Raw genomic sequence first — 24116 nt, 5'->3', positions numbered from 1 at the left:
TTACTTTTGTTGATATACATCTTGTAACCTCGTTTCAAGAAACAACCCATTCTGTTGAACTGCTCCTCCAAATCCTTTGGTGCCTCTGATACAATTACAATATCATCAACAACCCTCAAAATGTTTGATTTCTTCTTCTTGAACTTTAATTCACTTCCCAAATTTCTTCTTGGTTTCCTTTACTGCTTACTCAGTATGTAGATTGAATAACATTGGCCAGAGGCTATACAGCTGTTTCATTCCCTTCTCAATCACTGCTTCCCTTTCATGCCCTTTGACTCTTATAACTATAATCTGGTATTGATGTAAGTTATAGATAACTTTTCGCTCCTTTTATTTTACCCCTGCTTCCTTCAGAATTTCAAAGAGTGTATTCCAATGAACACTGTCAAAAGTTTTCTTTAAAATTCACAAATACCATTAAAATATGTTTACTTTTCTTCAGTCTTCCTTCAGAAGTAAGTCATAGGGTCAGTGTGGCTTCTGTATTCTTGGGACCCAAGCTCATCCTTACTGAGGCTGGCTTCTACCACTTCATCCATTTTTCTGTAAATAATTCTCTCTGTCTTACCATTAATCACGTGAAAATTGTAAGGATGAAATTACTTTACTGAATGAATGCATAATGAGCTTACATTTCATAATTGGTAGTTTGAAAATGGATATTTCGAAAATACTTAAGAAAATAGTGAGCTGAACATGCTAAAACTTGCGCAACATCGTTCATCCATTACGGAAAAGTGGTCAAATGTGAAGTGCAATAACAGCAAGAGCAAAATGCAAAATAGGAAAACCTGTGAAAGTTATGCAAGCTTTGTGCACGAAAACACATTTCAAGTACTTTCAACCGCCAATAGCGAAAATGCAACATAAAGTTTGCATGAATGATGGGGAACACAAAAAGGCACTATGAAAAAAAAATTTATTGACGCGAACAAGCGTGAATGAGGTCAAAGTAAATGTGCCGACCAAAAATTGTGCCGAAGTGTTTAGTAAAACAATACAAAACGATTCCCACATTGTGAACTCCAATAACAGCAAACTGGTTGTGCTTTCAGACATGGACTTGTGGGTAAGCTAAAAGAAACAACTAAAACATATTTGTGCGCTATAGCCCCACTTGGCGAAATTAAAAAAAATGACTGCATCCGTAGAGGTAAAAATCTGCATGATAAAGACTTTCTTGTACTTCTGGGAGGCGCTACAAAAATGAAACAGTGAGTGCAACGCGCGATCTTCAACAGTGTCTGAGAAACCTCACTCACACAAACGTAGTAATGGTCAATATTCCGCATCGCTATGATCTTGTAAGATGGTCATGTGTTAATACAGAAATAAAAAGTGCCAACAATTAGTTTGCAAAATTCTGCAGACATTTTAAAAATGTGAAATGTGTTGATATAAGCAATACTGGACGTAGATTCCACACACAAAACGGACTTCACCTGAATGGCTTGGGGAAAGAAAATCTGGCAAACCTGATAAACAAGGAAATAAAAAACCACCAAAATAAATTCAAGAACAAAATGATAATTGCATCGCCATCATCAGACTCCACAACGTAAACACTTCAAAAAAAAGGTAAAAGCATTAGAACCATCACCAGCACCAGCAAAAGCAAGTAAAAAAAAGATAAAGTGTTAACAGAAAGAATAGTGGACAGCAATTTCAATGATGAGAACTACAGTTCCTTATTACCCAAATATTATTTTAGATGAAAACAAGAAAAATGAGAAGACTCCATATTCACAAGAAAACACAGCAGTAGTGGCAGAAGCAACATTTGAAGTGTCAGAAACAGCATCACCATCACCAACAACAACAACAGAAATGGCAGTATTAAGTACATTAGTAGCAGCACAAATTGCAGCAACAAGCAACTTATCACAACCCAATGTACAGGTATGTCGCAAGAGGTGCAGGAAACCTGGCCTTCTCAAGGATTTTTGGTATCTCACCAGGACACAGGACCGAATATGACAGCACAAAATGTAAATAAAACTGTAAACAGTTCTCACCCTAGTCACCTGCAGATTTTAAGTATAAATATTCAGTGCATTAGAAATAAACCACTAGAACTTGAGGTAGCGATGAATGGTGCAATTGCAAAAACATTGACTGCATGTGCATCATGGAGCATTAGTGCAGGACTTTTGAACTAAGTATCATTAATATTGATTCATATAAGTTGGCAAGTCAGTATTGTAGAAAAAAAATGCCAAAAACAAAAGTGTATGTGTCTTTACTAAATCAATTATCAGGTACAAAAGAAGGTGTAAAGCTGAATTATCCTTTTGGGGACACAGACATATTCATTAATAAATTAGAAACACTGCTTAACATTCTTTATACTGAAAGAGCCTCTGTAATTGTCTGTGGGGATTTCAACATAAATCTTATGAATTAAAGTAGACTAAAAAATCAATTCCTAAATGTGTTACGTAGTTTCAATCTGTTTCCACACAAACATGAACCCACAAGAATAACATATAATACAAACAGTCTTATAGTTAATATATTTTCAAATGTACAATCCACAGAAATAGATGTAACAAACACTGATTTGGGATTATCACACCATAATGCTCTTGTCCTCAAAATTCCTTCAAGAGAAAAAAAAAAATACTTCAATATAAAAGAAAATTTTCCACTGAAAACTGTGTAGAATTTACAAATATCCTAATTAGTGTGCCTGGGCAGAAGTGCAGTCCCTAACAAATACAAATGATGCATATAACACTTCTTCCATTATCATGAGATATTTTGAAATGTGATTTCCAAAGCCGCTGTCAACAATCACATCACATCACAGTACAAAGCCAAGTTCTTGGATCACAGTTGGCATCAAAACTTCTTGTGGAACTCTAAAGAGACCAAATTCAAAATGAAAGCCATCTACAGATCCACAGTTCATAGAATATGTCAAGAATTACAAGAGGATGTATTGAAAAGTAATTGCCAAGGCAAAATTTATGAATAATGACTACTTAATAAGAAAGTCTGATAACATATCAAAAGCCATATGAGGTATTGTGAAGACTGAAACAGGAAAGAGATGTGTAGACCATTCTCAAACACACAGAAAATGTCAACATTAAAAAACAAAATCTGGCAAATTACATCAACAATTATTTCATAAATGCAACAAATTCATTAAGCTCGAATTTTATTATATATATAAACACCTGGCTTTCCAAAAGCTGCTTGTAGCATGAGGATAGATCCAGCAGATGAACACGTAATAAAAAGCTTGAAACCTAAAATTTTAGCAGGAGTATATGAGGTGCCTGTTTATATCACAACAATGACAGCTGCACAAATCTCAAGGCCCTTGGCATACATTGCCAACTTATAATTTAGTGGAGGAGTGTTTCCAGAAAAGATGAAAATGTCAAATGTGAAGCCACTATTCAAAAATGGTGACAAGCATAAGGTAGAAAACAATTGGCCAATATCCCTCCTTCCAGCATTTTCCAAAATAATAGAAAAATTAATGAAGCACAGAATCAACAAATATCTAAATGACCAGAACTTACTAAATAGAAATCAGCATGGCTTCCAGGCAGGTAAAAATACAGAAGAAAATGTGCTACAATGAACAAATAATCAAAAATCTGGAAAAAGACAACAGCATAGTAGGAATAAATTTAGATCTCTCCAAAGCATTTTGCACTGTCAATCACGGCATTCATTTAGAAAAACTGGAAGCATTAGGTATTCATGGGATGTGGAAAAAGTGGTTTGAATCATATCTACAAAACAGAACACAGATTGTAGGACTGAAGTCAGATTACTCCAACCACAAAATAAATTTAGTATCAGATGCAAAAAAAAGTTGACATAGGAGTGCCACAAAGCAGTATTCTAGGTCCCTCATTGTTCCTTGTCTACATAAATGACTTTCACACCTCAGATGGAGCAGCAAAGGCCATACTATTCGCAGATGACACTAGTGTGACAATAGGTGCACCACAGCAAATGCTGCAAACAACTACTGATTAAGTAATAAAGAATGTCCACACTTGATTCGATGCAAACTGGTTGACATTAAATGCTAATAAAATAAATTATATGCAGTTTGGGAAAATATGTCAAAATGTAAATCTTGATCTGTTGTTGGGTGACAAGGCCATAGACAGAGTGGCATCAACAAAATTGCTGGGGATTCATGTAGATGAAAATCTTAATTTTAATGGTTATGTAATGAAACTTGTGCAGAAACTTAACTCACCTTGTTTTGCTCTTAGAATTATTGCAATGTTTGTACAGCAGAGGGTGCCAGGATGGCATATTTTGGCTATTTTCAGTCTCTTGCAACATATGGAATAATATTTTGGGGTTCCTCCACCTGCTGTCTAAAACAAATTTTTCTGTTACAGAAGAGGGCTATCTGAATAATAACACAGTCATCCGCAGACTAGAGATGGGGGATCCGCTCTTGAACTGATTCATAGAGTTGAATCTTTCAAAGGAGTGAACAATCAGTGATTCAGAAAAAAAGAACGGTAGCTCCAAACGTTTCCCATGGCAGAGAGAGAGAGAGAGAGAGAGAGAGACAGAGAGAGAGAGAGAGAGAGAGAGAGAGAGAGAGAGACGGAGCATATCAGCAGCGCCTCTGCTGGTCACAGCACAGTGCACGCCACACAACACAGCCAGCGCCGGCCTCTGCCCTGCTTCTACCTTGGCTGCCTGCATTGTGCAGTGCCCCATTGGATTTTGTGTTTCACATATGCCGTGCCGTCTTTGTGCGTCGTCTGCCGCGTGCAGTGTCTGGCGCAGCTTAACTTCGCATCGCACTCTGTCGGAGATCATTTCAGTCGCACGTCCTGCCCTCTGGGCAGTTGATGCGAGCAACAGGACAGAGAGCCACCTAGTGGATAACATAGGAACTACTTGCAACAACCTGCTCGCAAGGGAACGGACGATTTGTCTCGGAGCGGGTGAGTGGTGGCCGTTCACCGCTCCCCCCACCCTTGGAACTCGCCCGCTCAACGCTCACCCCACCGTTCTCGACTCTAGCCAGAGCGTTGAGCAAAGCAACTCAGGTGTCACTCTGGTCTCTGCGGTCTTAGCTCACGCAGTAATACATCCCACGGCTCGACCTGCTCGACTCAGTGCTTCTGCATCGGAGTTCGTCTCTACTGGATATTGTTCTTCGTAGTAATACCGCTATGTATATTACATTATTATGTTATAATAGAGGGAAACATTCCACATAGGAAAAATATATGTAAAAAGAAAGATGATGAGACTTACCAAACAAAAGCGCTGGCAGGTCGATAGATACACAAACAAACACAAACATACACACAAAATTCTAGCTTTCGCAACCAACGGTTGCCTCGTCAGGAAAGAGGGAAGGAGAGGGAAAGACAAAAGGATATGGGTTTTAAGGGAGAGGGTAAGGAGTCATTCCAATCCCGGGAGCGGAAAGACTTACCTTAGGAGGAAAAAAGGACAGGTATACACTCGCACACACACACATATCCATCCGCATATACACAGACACAAGCAGACATTTGGTCTTTACAAATGTCTGCTTGTGTCTGTGTATATGCGGATGGATATGTGTGTGTGTGCGAGTGTATACCTGTCCTTTTTTCCTCCTAAGGTAAGTCTTTCCGCTCCCGGGATTGGAATGACTCCTTACCCTCTCCCTTAAAACCCATATCCTTTTGTCTTTCCCTCTCCTTCCCTCTTTCCTGACGAGGCAACCGTTGGTTGCGAAAGCTAGAATTTTGTGTGTATGTTTGTGTTTGTTTGTGTATCTATCGACCTGCCAGCGCTTTTGTTTGGTAAGTCTCATCATCTTTCTTTTTACATACATTATTATGTTATGTATACATCATTTGTTTTTATTTTATTTTTATTTGTTTAAACTGATCAGATTAGGTTCCTGACGACTCCTCTTACTATAGGATTTTTATTATGGACACTCGAATTTACGCTTTAATTACGAGCGAACCGATAAACGTATCGCAAAATGTGATACACCAATATTTTCCTTGTTTTATTCTGCGTAAGGCTATATGCAGCACTTTCGTTTTACAGTCAAATTTATATTTTTTTTTCTTATTCTGGTACGGATTTTGCGATTTTAGGCGTCTTCGGAAGGAAACGTTCACTTTAAAAATATATGGCTTGCGATGTATTTGTATGAGGTTAATGAAATTTTAATACATTAAAGCCAAATATATTGTTAATGAAAATCTCAAGTTACAACATTTTCCGATCACCCAAAAAACCACGATAGTGCAAAATAAATCAATAATCAAAAACTTTGTCATATTGTGGAAATTTCAATAAACAATACAAAATTCTTACTCATTATCTGTGTTACTTCAAAATAGGATCAAATAAGATCAAAATACAGGTATAGTACTGGAATAAACCAAGTTTAAAGGGCAATGTGCCTTCCATTTATTTTCTATTGTAAATGAGTGGTGAGTCGTGAAAAAGAGCTAATTCATTTCAGGGAGTGAACAGTTCTGATCCGATTTCTGAAAAGAACAGTTTTGCCCATCTCTACCGCAGACACAATGCAAACCCTTATTCAACAAGCTTAAAGTTCTAAAAATACCTTACTTATATATATACAAATGGGTTTATATGTTAGGGCACCCCTTGCAGATTTTCAGACAAATGCCGACTCGCATAACTACAATACTCGAAATAGCACAGCACTCCATACTCAACGAACAAAAAGAACACACACACAAAGGCATGTGAGCCAAGGGTACAAAACTACAACATACTGCCAGAAAGTTAGAAGATGAAAACAGATTTAAAGTAGAATTTAAAGAATTTCAACTTGAACAATGTTTCTACTCGGTAAATGACTATTTAGGCCAATAAATAATTCTGATGATGTTTATATTAAGGCAAAACTGAAAACACTGTCTTTCATACCCTAAAGTTTCTGTTAATTTTTTAAATCTGATGGACAGTTGTTGAGTGTGGTAAAATCTTTACTAAATTATTGTACTGAATATAAGGGCTTCCTGTTTAGGGAAGGCAAAAGAATAGCCTTAGGGCAAACAGACTATGCAGTTACAATACTGTTCATATACATGTATAAAAAGTTGTATTACTGTGTCTTGATTGACCAAGTATCCTATCCTTTGTACATTCTTTTGTACAGTTTTGTATGTATTATTCCTTGTACTATTTAACGCAAAATTTTGTATGTTCCTTTGTGCAGACTGTTTCCCATAAATTTACATGTTATTTTGGGCAACATCCATAAAATATTTATTGTCTATAGATGGATAAATAAATAAAATAAATTACATTCATTACATTAATCTATTTAAAAACTTCTGATGCATCTGGGTCTCTTCCATGTATACAACCTTGTTTCATGAGTTTTAAATCAAGTATCAGCAATGATTGAATTGTGCTGCATGCAAAATTCTACTCGGTGGCTTCCCCTTTCATTCCTCTTCCCTTCTTCTACCACGATTAGACCGTCAGTGACAGAGCCGCTCGAGCTCCTGCTGCAATAAGGTGATTTCAAAGTCTGGCAGGCAGCGAAAGACTTTCCAAGGGGTCGATTTTAGTGCCTCTCCGGTTCGTTTGACGAACACATTTCGGGCGTTATCTGTAGCTGATGAAGTCTCTGAGCTGGATGCAGTTGTCCACCCTGTTCCAGAGGAAGCTTAAGGTCTGGGCATTCACAGAGGATGGGTTTGCTGGTAGTTGGGAGCTCTAATGTTAGGTGTGTAATGAGGCCCCTTACGAACATGGCTGCCAAGGAGGGGAAGAAAGCCAGTGTGCACTCCATGGGCATACCGAGGAAAGTCATTCCAGATGTGGAAAGGGTGCTTCCGGATGCCATGAAGAGTATGGGGCGCAGCCAACTGCAGATAGTGGTCCATTTCAGTACCAATGACGCGTGTCGCTTTTGATCGTAGGAGATTCTCTCTGGTTTCAGGCGGCTAGCGGAAATGGTAAAGACTGCCAGTCTTGCTTGTGAGATTAAGGCGGAGCTCATCAATGCAGCATCGTCAACAGAACCGACTGTGGTCCTTTGGTGGAGAGCCAAGTGGAGAGTCTGAATCAGAGGCTCAGGCGGCAATTCTGTGACCGTGTAGGCTGCAGATTCCTTTACTTGCACTATCGGATGGTGGGTTTCCGGGTCCTGCTTAAGAGGTCAAGAGTCCATTACACACAGGAAGTGGCTACACAGATAGCGGGTGCTGTGTGGAATGGACTGGGTGGTTGTTTAGGTTAGAAGGTCTCAGGAAACCACAGAAAGGGTTTCTGTCTAAAAGGGGGCAGGTAAAATACAGTAAGGTAGTAGTAGAAACAATTGGTATTGTAGTTGTAAATTGTCATAGTTGTGTTGGGAAAGAACCAGAGCTTCAAGCCCTAATAGAAAGCACTGAAGCTCAAATAGTTATAGGTACGGAAACCTGACTAAAACCAGAAATAAGTTCACCCGAGATTTTTTCAAATGACCTAACAGTTTTCAGAAAGGACAGATTAAACACAGTTGGTGGTAGAGTATTTATTGCCATCAGAAGTAGTTTACCTTGTAGTGAAATTGAATTAGATAGTTCCTGCGAAATAGTATGGGTAGAGGTTATACTTGACAATCAGACTAAACTATTAACTGGATCATTTTACCGACCCCTCGACTCAGAAGATACTGTTGCTGAACAGTTCAAAGAAAACTTGAGTCTCATTTCAAACAGGTACTCCACTCATACAATTAGTCAGTGGCGACTTCAATCTACACTCAATATGCTGGAAAAATTATACTTTTAATGCTGGCGGCAGGCATAAAATGTCATCCAAAATAGTACTGAATGGTTTTTCAGAAAACTATTTTTAACAATGAGCCCACTCGAAGCATAAGTGGTTGCAAAAGCATACTTGGCCACTTAGCAACAAATAATCCTGGACAAATAGGGAGTACCAAGACAAATACAGGGATTAGCGACCACAAGACAGTTGCTGGTAGGCTGAATACCATAACACCCACGACCATCGAAAAGAAACGCAAAGTACATCTGTTTAAAAAAGCTGATAATAATGCTCTTAACACCTTCCGATCTTATCATGTAAGCACAGAAAAGATGTGGAATGATTTCAAAGAGATAGTATTGGCGACAGTTAGGAGATATATACCATATAAACTAGTAAGTGATTGTACTGATCCCCCATGGTACACAAAACGGGTCAGATCGCTATTGCAGAAGCAACGTAAAAAGCATGCCAAATTTAAAAGAATGCAAAATCCCCATGACTGACGAAGTTTTGCAGAAGTTCGAAGTACAGCACGCACTTCAATGCGAGATGCTTTTAATAATTTCCACAACAAAACTGTCTCGGAATCTGGCAGAAAACCGAAAGAGATTCTGATCATACATAAAGCACACCAGTGGCAAGACGCAATCAATACCTTCACTGCGTGATAACAATGGTGAAGTCACTGATGACAGTGCCACTAAAGCAGAGTTATTAAACATGGTTTTCCAAAACTCCTTCACCAAAGAAGATGAAGTAAATATTCCTGAATTTCAATCAAGAACAACTGTGAAGATGAAAAATATAGAAGTAGATATCCTCGGTGAAGCAATGCAGTTTAAATCTCTTAGTTAAGGCAACGCCTCTCGTCCAGATTGTATACCAGTCAGGTTCTTTTCACAGTATGCTGATACGATAGCTCCATATTTAGCAATTATGTACAACCACTTGCTCACAGAAAGTTCCGTACCTAAAGACTGGAAAATTGCTCAAGTCATACCAATACCCAAAAAGGGAAATACGAGTAATTCACTGAATTACAGGCCTATATCACTAATGTCAATTTGCGGTAGGGTTTTGGAACATATACTGTATCCGAACATTATGAATTACCTCGAAGAAAACAATTTATTGACACATAGCACGGATTCAGGAAACGTTGTTCTTGTGAAACACATGTAGCTCTTTACACTCATGAAGTACTGAGTGCTATCGACAGGGGATGTCAAATTGACTCCACATTTTTAGATTTCCAGAAGGCTTACGACACTGTTCCTCACAAGCATCTTCTAACAAAAATGTGTGTCTACGGAATATCACCTAAGTTGTGCAACTGGATTCATGATTTCCTGTCAGAAAGGTCACAGTTCATAGTAATAGACAGAAAGTCATCGAGTAAAACAGAAGAAATATCCGGCATTCCCCAAGGAAGAGTTATAGGTCCTCTCTTGTTCCTGATCTATATTAATGGCATAGAAGACAATCTGAGTAGCCCTCTTAGATTATATGCAGATGATGCGGTCATTTACCGTCTTGTAAAGTCATCAGATGACCAAAATGAACTGCAAAATGATTTAGATACGATAGCTGTGTGGTGCTAAAGCGGCAATTGACCCTGAATAAAGAAAAGTGTGAACTTATTCACGTAAGTACTAAAAGAAATCTGCTAAATTTCGATTACGCGGTGTGTCACTCAAACTGAACACTGGAAATTCAACTAAATACTTTGGGATTAGAATTACAAATAACCTAAATTGGAATGATCACACAGATAATGTTGTGGGTACAGCAAATCAAAGACTGTGATTCACTGGCAGAACACTCAGAAGGTGCAACAGATCTACTAAAGAGACTGATTAACCACACTTGTCTGCCCTATTCTGGAGTACTGCTGTACAGCATGGGATCTGCAACAGGTGGGACTGATGGATGACATCAAAAACGTTGAAAGAAGGGTGGCTTGTTTTGTATTATCGCGAAATAGGGGAGATAGTGCCACAGACATGATACGTGAATTGGAGTGGCAATCATTAAAACAAAGGCGTTTTTTGTTGTGATGGGATCTTCTCATGAAATTTCACTAACCAGTTTTCTCCTCCAATTGCAAAAACATTCTGTTGGCACCTACCTACACAGGGAGAAATGATCATCACGATAAAATAAGAGAAATCAGGGCGTGCATAGAAAAATTTAAGAACTCATTTTTTATGTGCGCCATTCTAGAGTGGAACGGTAGAGACAGCTTGAAGGTAGTTCACTGAACAGTCTGCCAATTACTTAATTGTGAATAGCGGAATAATCACATAGATATAGATGTACCTTCCAATTCCCTCTGACAGTTTAATTTTTGTCTCCCTTAACTATTCAAGTAATTTCTTTTATCTCATCATACATTCTTTGTATTTCTTCATCATCTGTGGTGCTAGTAGGCATGTAAACTTCTATCAGGACAGTGGGTGTAGGCTTCATGTCTATCTTGGCTATTATGGCATTTGTAGTGGCTCACCAGCCTTCTTCTTTTCTTATTCATTATTAGGTCTACTCCTGCATTGCCATTACTTTATTTTGTGTTGATAACCATTTACTGCCAACACACGTCACCCATTCCCACTACATATAACTTAAATCTATACATTTGCCTTTTTCTTTTCTTTAACCTGTCTATCCGATGAAGGGATCTAAAGGTCCTTGCTCTGATGCATAGAATGCCAGTATTGTTTGCTAATGGGAACATCTTCCTGAGTAGTCCCCACCTAAAGAAATGAATGGGGACTATTTTACCTAGGGAATATTTAACCTGTGAGGCTGTCATCATTAAGCCACACAGTAAAGATGCATGTTCTCAGGAAATATAATGGCTGTAGTTTCTCCTTGCCTTAGGCCACTCACAGTACCAATACCAAGGCCATGTGGCTAATGTTACAAGACCAGAACAGTCAATGACCCAGACTTTTGTCCCTGTAACTACTGAAAAGACTGCTATCCTTCTTCAGGAACCACATGTTTGACTGGCCTTTCCACCTGTCGTGCAGTCAGTCAGCCTAGCCTTTTAGAAGTGGTACAGAACTTTACTGAAAAGGTAAATGATCACTTCGAAATAGACAACTCAACAATTAACATAGAATACACAAAGACTATTCAATTTAAACTCTGAGAGACAGACAAAATATTGTGAATAACGAGTTTATTTCAAAGAACTGTTCAAGGTATGGATCTCTGTTTTCATACATACGATGACTGGCAACCATGGAAGCAGAAAGCTGACCATGTCTCCAAAAGAGTAATGTCCAGTCTTTTGTACTAAGAGGATTTTCACCATATCTTGATTGTAAAAACCTTGGGACAGTATATTTTGGATTAGTATACCCTTTCTTATGGAACAGTACTGTTGCGAAGACCTGTCAAACCCATATGAAGATTGTTTTCATACTGCAGAAGGGAACCTTGAGGATTATAACAAAAATCCTCGGGCATGGGATGGGTTAGTTGATGTTCATAAGCAGCTGAGAATCACCCCAACTACAGTCAAGCAATTGGAAGCTGCTATGAATTGGTGTGTTGAGAGAGGTACTGAAAATCATAGACTGAAAATCATGTACCAGACACACCAAAGATTTCTCACATGCTATCCACTCCTGTGGATGCTGTCTCATTTGCAGAAAGCACAGGATTTATCATTATTCATCCACTTTCAATGTGTGGTGTGTCGATGGTATTTATTTATTTATTCCATGTGATCTGATGGTAGACAGTGTGTTGCAGATGTAGGAAAATATCATTTAACATTGTTAACATATATTAACATAGGCCTATAGTATCCTAATGTATTATATTGCTCAATGTTTTCAATTTAACACAAACAGCAAGATTACCGTTCTAAGTATTTATTTACAGAGTAAAAACAGTGACACAACAAATATGACTTCACGGCTTTGCTAAATTTTATGTTGTCTTCGATGAACTTAATACTAGTAGGAAGATTGTTAAACAGTTGGAGGCCCATGTGGAAAACTCTCTTTTTACACAGTTGAGTGTTTGTACGTATAACATGCAGGTTTGCATTTTTCCTGGTGTTGTGTTCATGTATTTCATTATTTTTTACGACTCTGGGGTCAGTTGGCACTATGTGTTTTCTGAAAAATTTTAGAGTCTCAAGAATGTAGAGGCAAGGCAGTGTAAGGATTTCCAACTTTCTGAAGATGGGTTTGCAGGAGTCTCTGGGTTTGCTCCCAGTAATAATCCTCATTGTTCTCTTCTGGATTCTGAATGTGCTCAGAGCAGTTGGAGAATTTCCCCAGAATATTAAACCACATTTTAGGTGGGCTTGTATGTAAGCGTAGTATGCACTGGTTAATGTTTTCAGGCTAGCACATGTTTTCAGTAAACTCAATGTATAACAGCCAGTACAAATCCTGGCATTTACCTTTCCTGTATGTGTATTCCATTTCAGGTTATCTTGAACCCACAGACCTAGGAATTTGAGAACAGTGTCGGTATCTATTGACTGGTTATTTATAGTGACAAATGGCTGAGAGGAATTTGCATTTTGTGTTGTGTGGAAGTTCATGGAAGTTGTCTTTTTGGTGTTGATAGTTAATCTGTTGATTTTTGCCCAGTTGCTGAGTTGATCAGTAGCCAAGTTCACAGCTTTTTGCACAGCCTTCATATGTTGCACAGGGGAGACAGGGACCAGGGAAATGCAGTCTTTCATAGAAACAAATTGAGCTAATGAGACTCACTTTACCTGCTGAGAAAGATGATGTGTCCTGCATCAAAGAGAAGCAAACGCACAAGAGTAGGGTTTATTGATCATTGGCACATCAAACATGAGGTGAATAATGGTAGCTGTTAAGGAAATGACAGCAAGGGATGGGAAGAAATACCAGATGTACTCACTCAGTGTAGTTTGCCTGGAGGGCACACATTGAAACAAACGATGCTCATCATCTAGCATCCTAGGTCATTTGGATCTCACCATAGCAAGGCAGAGAATGTTTAAAAGACTAGCCTTACTAACAGAGTTTCCACGAACCTCACAGTTCGCAGCATTGTCCCCAGAACTAATCACAGCCCCCTCTTGTTCTGAGTCAAGTTTAAAGATTGAACCAGAAACCTGAAAGGTTCTGAGATAAGCTGCGCTCTAGATTTGCTCCAAAAGGTAGATAACTGTAGGGTGCCCCTATATGGGTCAGGTATGCACTAGACATCAGAGGCTGCTACCCAGGAAACTGAATCTACATTTACATACATACTCCGCAATCCACCATACGGTGCGTGGCAGAGGGTACCTCATACCACAACTAGCATCTTCTCTCCTTGTTCCACTCCCAAACAGAACAAGGGAAAAATGACTGCCTATATGCCTTTGTACAAGCCCTAATCTCTCTTATCTTACCTTTGTGGCCTTTACGCGAAATGTAAGTTGGTGGCAGTAAAATTGTACTGCAGTCAGCCTCAAATGCTGGTTCTCTAAATTTCCCCAGTAGTGATTCACGAAAAGAACACCTCCTTTCCTCCAGAGACTCCCACCCGAGTTCCTGAAGCATTTCCTTAACACTCACATGATGATCAAACCTACCAGTAACAAATCTAGCAGCCCGCCTCTGAATTGCTTCTATGTCCTCCCTCAATCCCAAACACTCAAGCAGTACTCAAGAATAGGCCGTATTAGTGTTTTATAAGCGGTCTCCTTTACAGATGAACCACATCTTCCCAAAATTCTACCAATGAACCGAAGACGACTATCTGCCTTCCCCACAACTGCCATTACATGCTTGTCCCACTTCATATCCATTTGCAATGTTACGCCCAAATATTTAATCAATGTGACTGTGTCAAGCGCAACACTACTAATGGATTATTCAAACATTACAGGGTTCTTTTTCCTATTCATCTGTATTAATTTACATTTATTTATATTTAGAGTTAGCTGCCATTCTTTACACCAATCACAAATCCTGTCCAAGTCATCTTGTATCCTCCTACAGTCACTCAACGACGACACCTTCCCGTACACCACAGCATCATCATCAGCAAACAGCCGCACATTGCTATCCACCCTATCCAAAAGATCATTTATGTAGATAGAAAACAACAGCAGACCTACCACACTTCCCTGGGGCACTCCAGATGATACCATCACCTCAGATGAACACTCACCATTGAGGACGATGTACTGGGTTCTATTACTTAAGAAGTCTTCGAGCCACTCACATACTTGGGGACCAATCCCATATGCTCTTACCTTAGTTAGGAGTCTGCAGTGGAGCACCGAGTCAAACGCTTTCCGGAAGTCAAGGAATGTGGCATCCATCTGTTACCCTTCATCCATGGTTCGCAAGATATCATGTGAAAAAATGGCGAGTTGCGTTTCGCAGGAGCAATGCTTTCTAAAGCCGTGTTGATGCATGGACAGCAACTTCTCTGTCTCAAGGAAATTCATTATATTCAAACTGAGAATATGTTCGAGAATTTTGCGACAAACTGATGTTAAGGATATTGGTCTGTAATTTTGAGGATCCGTCCTTCCACCCTTCTTATATACAGGCGGGATGCACAAAAATGATTTTTTAGATTACATGACTCTTTATCTAGTCCAGATAATGATAGCTGTATGAGACCCACAAGTATCAGAAGAAGGGTCAAAGAAATGCCCCCCTCCCTCCCCAAAGCTAGAATATTAAAATGTTAGCAATTAACCATCAAAGCATTCACAATCAAGCGCCAGTGTTTGAAGTGCTCCAAAAAGCAGTGGAGCTAATATAGCCCTAGGTACAAAATTGATAACTGAAGAGAACTTCATGAGCCAAGATCAATAAAAAGGCATTTTATTGGATGACTGGTTTCGACAGAACTATGCTGTCATCATCAGAACTTATGCATTAAAATTTTTACACCACACTGTCTATTACTGTAGCAAGTTGCTTCACACTACATATGCATTTCTCACTACCACGAAGATCACTACACATCAGCATGTCAAGCATAAAAGCATTATGTAAAAACACAAGCATAACTGTATTCATCGATTAAAAGTGTTCATGCTCACCACCAGGTGGCAGCTGAGTTGAGCTGAGTTGCCAGCTCGTGGTGAACATAACACTTGTACTCAGTGCAATACAGTTATGTTTACATATGTACACAACACTTTTATACAAATACTTGATATACCTATGTGCAGAGATCGTCATGGTAGTGGGAAGTGCATGTGCCGTGTGAGGCAACTTGCTGCACTAATGGACAATATGTTGTCAAAATTTTAGAGCATAAGTTCTGATGATAACAGCATAGCTCTGTAAAAACTGGTCATCCAATAAAATGCTTTCTTCGTGATCCTGGATTGTGAAGTTTTCTTCTGTTATCATAGATTGCAGATCGCCCCCCAGGCTGACAATGTTTGGAATGTATAAGGTACAGACATCTGATTATAACCCAAAACTGAAAGCAGTCAGATTTAGGAAAAATTTAGGTGTATGTCAACAGGATAGGCTAATGGGAAATGGAGATGTTGCATTAGTCACAGTAGGCAGAAAACTCAAATCAATCAAGACAGAAATCAAAGCCGCATGCAAGATTGTGCAGGCAAGACTCACTATCAAGGGTGAGCATAGAATCATAAATGGATCCTTCTATCAACCACCAGACTCACCCTCTGATGTAACCAAAAACTTTAGAAAACCTCATTTCGTTTGTACATAAGTATCCCCAGTCATATTGTCATCATTGGAGGAGACTTGAATCATCCAATAATAGAATGGGATGATTACAGTGGTGTTGGTGGTGGGTGTGACAATTCATCCTGTGAAACATTACTACTTGTCTTCTCCAAAAACTACCTAGAACAGATAATTTAGAATCATATGCTAGATAGAAATATATTGAATCTAATAGCAACAAATTAGCAGTGGGCATGACAAGCCATTCTCCAAAACATTACTACACATCTTCTCCAAAAACTACCTAGAACAGATAGTTGAAAATCACACTCATGATGGAAATGTATTGGATATAATAGCAACAAATACATCTCATATCTTTGAGGATGTCCACAGAGAAACTGGTATCAGTGGGAATGAGCCAGTTGTAGAAACAATGGTTATCAAAGTACAAAGGGCAACTAAAACAAGTAGCAAGATTTGTACATTCGGTAAACTAGGTAAAGAGACACTAATGTCAATCAAAATGTGGAATTTCAAAAATTTAGCTGTGGACAGAAGCACGTAGGTGAACTAAGGCTCATGTTTAAAAGAATAGCTGATCATGCACTGGATGGATATGTACCTAGGACAACAGATTATGGCTGCAGAGACCTTCCACGATATACACTCATTGAGAAGAAACGACTAAGGAAACAGTGACTTCTGCATAATAGGTGTAACACGAAGCCTAGGGCTGTTGATAGAGAGATGCTGATTCAAATATGTATGGCTGTCAGGTGGGCAGTGCACGAAGCCTTCATTAACTATTATAACAGAATATTACCAAAAGATCTCTACAAAGCCCAAAGTAATTTTGAACATATGTAGAGGCTGATAGAGGTACTAGAGTCAGTGTCCAGAAACTCAAGGACAAGACAGGGACTGACATTGAGTATGCGATAGCAAAGGCAGAAATTGTGAACTCCGTTTTCAAATGCTCATTTACAAATGAAAATGAAGGATTACTGTCGCAGTTTAATTCTGGTACCACTGCACAGATGAGTGAAGTAAATATAATCGTCAGTGGTGTCAAGACACAGCTGACGTCATTAAAACTGAACAAAGCTCCAGGGCCTAATGAAATTCCTATCAGATCCTATGTCAAATTTGAGGCTGAGTTAGTAACTCTTTTAAGCATAATATACCATACACATCTTGTACAAGAAACTGTGCCCAAAGGCTGGAAGAAAGCATGGCTCACACCTGTTTACAAGAAGGGTAGAAGAAATGACCCACTAAACTACTGCCCATTATCATTGATATCCATTTCTTACAGAGTCTTAGAACATATTCTGAGCTCAAACAAAATGAGGCGTCATGAAAAAAATGACCTCCTCAATGCCAACCAGCCCGGATTTAGAAAATATCGATCACGTGAAACCCAACTCACACTTTTCTCACATGACGTAAAGAACACCATGGAACAAAGCAGTCAGGTAGATACAGTATTTCTTGACTTCCAAAAAACATTTGACTATGTACCACAGTTATATGTACTATCAAAAGCACAATCATGTGAACTATCAAGCAAAATTTATAACTGGATTGAGGATTTCTTTGTAGGGAGGGCACCGCATATTACCTTGGATAGAAAGTCATCAATACATGTAGAAGTAACTTTAGGTGTGTCCCACGAAAGTGGGTTGGAGTCTTGTTGTACAAACTGTACATTAATGATCTTGCAGACATCATCAATAATGACAACAGACTTTTCACAGATGATGTTGTTATCTATACTGATGTACAGGGTGAAAGAAAGTACACAAATATTCAGACCTCGATAAGATTTCAAAGTGGCACAAAGATTGGCAACTTGCTTTAAATGTTCAGAAATGTAAAATCATGCACTTCGTATAATAAACAAACATTTTCTATAACTACAATATTAATGAGCCACAACTGGAATCAGTCAACTGAAATAATTATGGGTAACAATTTGTAGGGATATGAAATGGAATGATCACACAGGCTCAGCTGTTGCTAAAGCAAGTGGTAGACTTTTGTTCATTGGTAGATTATTAGTGAAATGCAATCAGTCTACAGAGGAGACTACAAAAAACTCATGCAAGGCATTCTAGAATATTGCTGAAATGTGTGGGGGACAAAATAAATAGGACTAACAAGGGATAGTGAATGTAAATAAAGAAGGGCAACATGCTTATGTCACCCTAAACATCAATTTCACAATTTACTCTCTCCAGCTGTTCTGCTTCAATCTACACTTAAACCATTCAAAGCTGTCCTGCAGTTACTTCATTGCACATCTTCCTTCACTTTCAGTTTACTACTGCAACATTATTCTTCACATTTTTCTATGCAAGCCCTAAGTATTACTGCATCTTTGATAAAATTCTGGCTACATTCACATTACCTCATGCTACATATATTCCCCTCTGTTCATTTGAGAAAAAATTTAATCCATAATGAGTTAGTGTTTTATTTCAGTATTAATGTTTACCTTTGAGTGATGTTCAATACATCCTAAAACTGACAAATTAATCCTTTTTATTTATTTTCAATCCTTAGACCTTTAACACTCACACTAACAGATAATTACTGATGTGATTAAGTCAATGTAATTAGCTCTCCTTGGTGCAATAGCTATGGGAGAGTGATTCCATTATTCAACTACATAACCATAAAAACAAAGACTTACTTTACATAGGAGTATATAATCATCTTGTTTATGTCTCAGTCTGAACTTGTTGCATACTGTCTATATAAGGTTTCTTGGGGGTGTGGGAAGTGAAGGAAGCAAATTCCATCCATGACAAAGAATTCAGTGTGTAACGAAACTGAGTGGAAGAAAGTGAGCTGCAACTTCCCCAAAAGACCAGCCACTACATCCGTGTTTCATGCTATGTATTAAGCACTCAACAAAAGAAACAATGGTAACCTACCATTCTCATAGAGTTTCCATCCATGACTGACTAGGGAGGGGCTGGGAATCAGAGGAAAGGTGTGAGGTAATAGGAAAGGAGAAGATATGTGGGGTACACAGGAGATACAGAAGTATTTGGAAGTATCGGGAGGTCAGAGAGAAAGATACAAGACAGTACTCAGTAGCAGTGGTGCAATAAGGATTAAAGTTAGTCCCAATCACAAAACAAATGGAATACAAGTAGAAGAAATTTAGACAGGGAAAGTGGATTATGATGCTGGTATTGGGGAGAATCGAGTGAAAAGGTGTAAGGTAGTGGTAATCTGGTGACTTCAGATGAGGGTTAGGATAACTTCAGATCTGTGGGATTACAGTTGATGCAACAGGAGGAGGTGACACACAAGTTGTGGCATTATGATTTAGAGAGGCCTAAGGATAGACTAAGATATAAGTTCAGCAACTCAAAGTGACTTTGGAAGAGATGGATGGAGTGTTAAAGGCAATACTTTTGGTAATTATGGCTCTAGTGAGCAACATGACTGAGTTCATCAGGGTCTGGTTATGATGGCTGACAAAAGAATTACTGGTTGTTTTTTTTTTTTAATAGGCTTACTGGAAAAAATAGTGCAAATCTGTTTATGGGTTAGCTGGACAGGATATTGTCTGTAAACAACCTAGCAATGTTATCAGCCTATTTGAATAATTCTTATCATCCACAACAGGTGTACCCACAAGTGCTAAAGCTATGGGGGGGGAACACTAATGATGTGGAATGGGTGGCAGCTCTCAAAATGAGGATAACATTCATGGCTTTGATATACACAGATTTTTGTAGAGTCAAAAAGGAAGAGCTCACTGTCCATGGACTACTGAGTTACGAAGGGCCAAAGTGATATATAGTTGGGAGTTTGTGTTGAGATTCTAGAAGGAAGACAACAGACTGTAGTGTAACAATGCTTTTAAATAAACTTCATGAGAAAAAAAGCTGTTTTATGCAATTATTGTAGATGCTTCTTAACAGAGTATGTCAGAGTCAACACTTATACTTACTACAGGAACACAAAAAAGTATATCAACATTTCTGTAGTGAACTTGAACTGAGTTTGATGTTAAGAACGTCTTCATACAAATGTGAGTGTGAGTCATTCAGCAGGATGCCAGATATGCAGAATATAATACTTCTCATAGTATCGATTTGCACACAACATGAAAATTACCCAGAAAATGAACACTGTGTATGTCAAAATTCAAATATTATGTGGGAATAAGGGATTCACTAGTGAAGTGCATTGTATATTCCTTCGAAGAGAAGTGATTTTGAGAGTTTTGTTTTTCTTTAGAGCTGTTACTTCCGACTGTAGGCCTGCTAAATATATGTCCTGAAGTGTATGTAGGTTTGATTTCTGACCTACTATTCCATTCTATGCATCCTTTCAAAGAAATCAACACTCAGCACTATACTAAGCACTTTAGAAATTGAATCTGCATTGCCATCATTATCCTATATATGATTTTTTTCTGTATATAACAGACCCAAATAATTTTACATAAATTTAACACCGCAAAAAATGACAAACAGCATAAAAATGTACACTTTTCTATTAAATAACTTCAAATCCAAAAAAACTTATGTAAATTAATTTTGTGAAATGTAATTATTATTTCATAAATAATATTTCAGAGATAAAGCAGCAGTCAGCCTGTGGCTGGTTGTGATTGATTGTAATATATTTTTTGTTTTAGAAAGTAAATGAAGAGCATCCCTGCTCATATCTCTCTCTCGTCTGTTAGCCTTTGTACCGATAGGACATACTATAGCTGTGTTCCTTGGATATCAGTAACTAAACTTTCTTTTCTGTAGACACATCTGATGTAAGTGTGCCTTTAAAACCATTTGAAATTAAATTAGTGTAAATTAGTTAAGTCTCATGAGTTCTCATTTTAACAGTTCTCCTAATAGATATAAGATACATGAAATGCTTTATTGTTACAGCCAACGACAAATAAGAACTTAATGGATCATGGTATGGAAACACAAAGGCTGAATACAATTAGTATTCTACCATTTATTCATTTACAACTTGCTACAGCACCCCTGGGACTGCTGATCATCACAAAGTATTTTGCAAACTTGAATGCAAGCATGGAACCTTAAATGATCTGGCCAGTCTCCAAGCTACGATTCCATTTTGCCCATAAACAACAGGTAAAGGCCCCGCAAAATTGATGGTGGTATTATACGATGTAATCTCTAAATTTTCAGCATTTTTCTAGAAATCAGTTCAGCCACTAGCAAAAATGCATCCACCACCAACAATTTTAACATTTTTCTTTCCAGTGATTAATTTCAATTTCTACTCAAAACCAAATTTTAGTAATCTTGCTTGAGCTGATGTGTCAGTATTATTCATAGCTCATAGCTCCCCTGATAACCCTTTAGTGTTCATCACTCATAGGAACAACTGTGTAGAGTGTCACCTATAACTCACCCTCGTATTTTTGTGGGAAATTCCATCTTCAACACAGGATACTGATGACTTTTGGTCGCCAACATCCACAACACAGGCATAACCAAGGCCAGCACCAAATGTAGCTGCTACATGATCCTATATTTAAAAAAGTACATGATACATATAAAGACTTCACTATAATAAGATATGAATGAATATGGTAAGGAAAGTTCTGGTAGAATGTAAATAATTTAAGAGTAAAGGAGACCACAAACCGATTCCCTAACAATCCCCACCATCACGTCACAGTCATTGTATGCCACACAACTCACCAGTTCCAGCGTCCACATGTTGCATTCCTATATCATACACCTGCTGCCTCTCCCCCTCCCACATCTTATCCCACCCACCAGCTGCCTCCCTCCAAGCCACCAGCTGCCCCTCCCCAACCTTCCTCGCAGCTTCTCACTCCCTCTAACCATCCCACTCGACACAACCCCTCACCCCAGTCCACCACTGAACTGCAAGCCCAGTACTGTGAGTTCAGGCAGCACATTTTAGCTACACAGATTCCTGTGCATGTTCTCTAGTCTTTTACAAAATTTGTCCAAAATCTAGTATGTTTTCAATCTATTTGTGTGCTTGCCAGTGACTCAACACTATTCAGTGAGTGGTCTCCTATACTCCTAAATTATTAAGATCTGAACAACATATATAAATAACTTTAAAAGTATGATATTACAATATAAACTATAAAAACTATCTAAAAAATTAAACCTGTAAAACTGCAAAGAGGATTAAATGTTTAACTACATACACATATTTTATTTTTTTAGGTACATGGAGGAGAACATTCATGGATTTGGATTAGGCCTATTGTTCGTTAAGAGTCTAATTTCACATTATTATACTTTGCTGTTGCAACACCTTTACAGTTACATGTGACACCAGGCTGCAAAATGTGACTTCACTAAGAGGACTGATCCCAACATCCAGTCCACACGTTCATGCCATGCAGCTGGTAGAATCCATAAAGTAACAAATTTAACAGATTGTTTTACACAGAACAAATATATATGGGCTGCTCAAATACCCACACGTCAGATCACATGGTGAGTTAGTCTTGTTTCTGTTCTGGATAAAACATATTACAGATAACACAAAGAAATACCACTTAACAGCAGCAATGGCATGACTAGCGTTAACTATATAGTATTGCTGTACATCCATGTACAAGTTATAGGGGTAATGGGCAGATGGAATTCATACAATGAATGGCTTTAGGCTACAAGGCACACCCAGCTGCTTCCACAGCTTGGCTAAAGAAACAATAATATAGACCTCAGAAGCTCAATTGTTTCTACTACTTTTTATTTAAAGACAATAAAGTGAAGGACTTTATGATTGGAAGATGGCTTAATGGAGTTGGAAGAGGAGTTCCATAATATCAAATGGTATGCAGTAGGGCTATTGTAAGTGTGGTTGCAAACTAAAGGTCAAACAAAAAATTAAAACCAAAACACTTTTTTTTTACTACAGTAGAAAAGAGCAGATGGGGAATTCAGGTGCAAAATTATCTGTAAACAAGTAAATTAAAAACAATGTTACAGACATTAGAAGAACCTTACACAAAGTCATGAACTTGTATAAGGGAAAGAAATTCCACTATGCAACTTCCAAATATGTTTAGTTTGTACATTAGTTTCAAAGCATTATATCTCCATTTTCAGGAAAACCTTTTTGTGTGTGTGTGCGGCATAGCACTAAAACTGGAGCTACATCATTTTAAAACTAGCCTGCAAAAGAAACAGATTTAATAGCTGCACTGTGGAATTTATTTCCATTGTACAATGATGACTGTAACTCCAGGCACAATGTGGAAAAGCCTCAAAATAAGCAAAACTTGTTTTAAAACTAAACAAAAATAATTCATGGATCTCATTCAAGTTTATGCATCACCATACACACATTCTGATGAGATAGAAGACATCCATCAAAAGTTACAGAAACTCGTAAATGACGCAAATCCTATTCCATCCTAATGGAGGATTTTATTGTGAAGTAAGACAAAACTAAAGAACAAATCTGCATTGAGAAACTTCAGGTGTGATACTCCAGTGCGGCCAAATAGATAATAAACTGAGGTGGCACCATAAAGTGGACAAATTTTTCTGCCTGCATTGCAATGATAAATCTCTCTCATGAAGTCACATGTAATGGGGTTGCTGGAACATTGCATATCTTTATTCAAAGTTATCCACTGGAGTAATCTCCACCTCAGACTAGGGACCTTTGCCTTTCATGGGCAAGCGGTCTACTAATTCAGAGAGATTTATC

At 38.3% G+C, this 24116-nt stretch overlaps 1 protein-coding gene across 2 annotated transcripts in view; it reads right to left on the bottom strand.

The window, feature by feature from the left end:
• Positions 1-24116, bottom strand: part of LOC126191297 (actin-related protein 8) — a 175359-nt gene that overhangs the window by 80159 nt on the left and 71084 nt on the right. For both annotated transcript variants that reach the window (XM_049932123.1, XM_049932124.1), the window contains exon 6: positions 21819-21935. In XM_049932123.1, the coding sequence (XP_049788080.1) occupies positions 21819-21935 (117 nt within the window). The remainder of the gene's footprint in view (positions 1-21818; positions 21936-24116) is intronic.

This window comes from Schistocerca cancellata, chromosome 6 (genome assembly GCF_023864275.1).
Source record: "Schistocerca cancellata isolate TAMUIC-IGC-003103 chromosome 6, iqSchCanc2.1, whole genome shotgun sequence".
NCBI classification, from domain to species: domain Eukaryota; kingdom Metazoa; phylum Arthropoda; class Insecta; order Orthoptera; family Acrididae; genus Schistocerca; species Schistocerca cancellata.
This window is presented reverse-complemented; position numbering and strand designations above follow the sequence as displayed.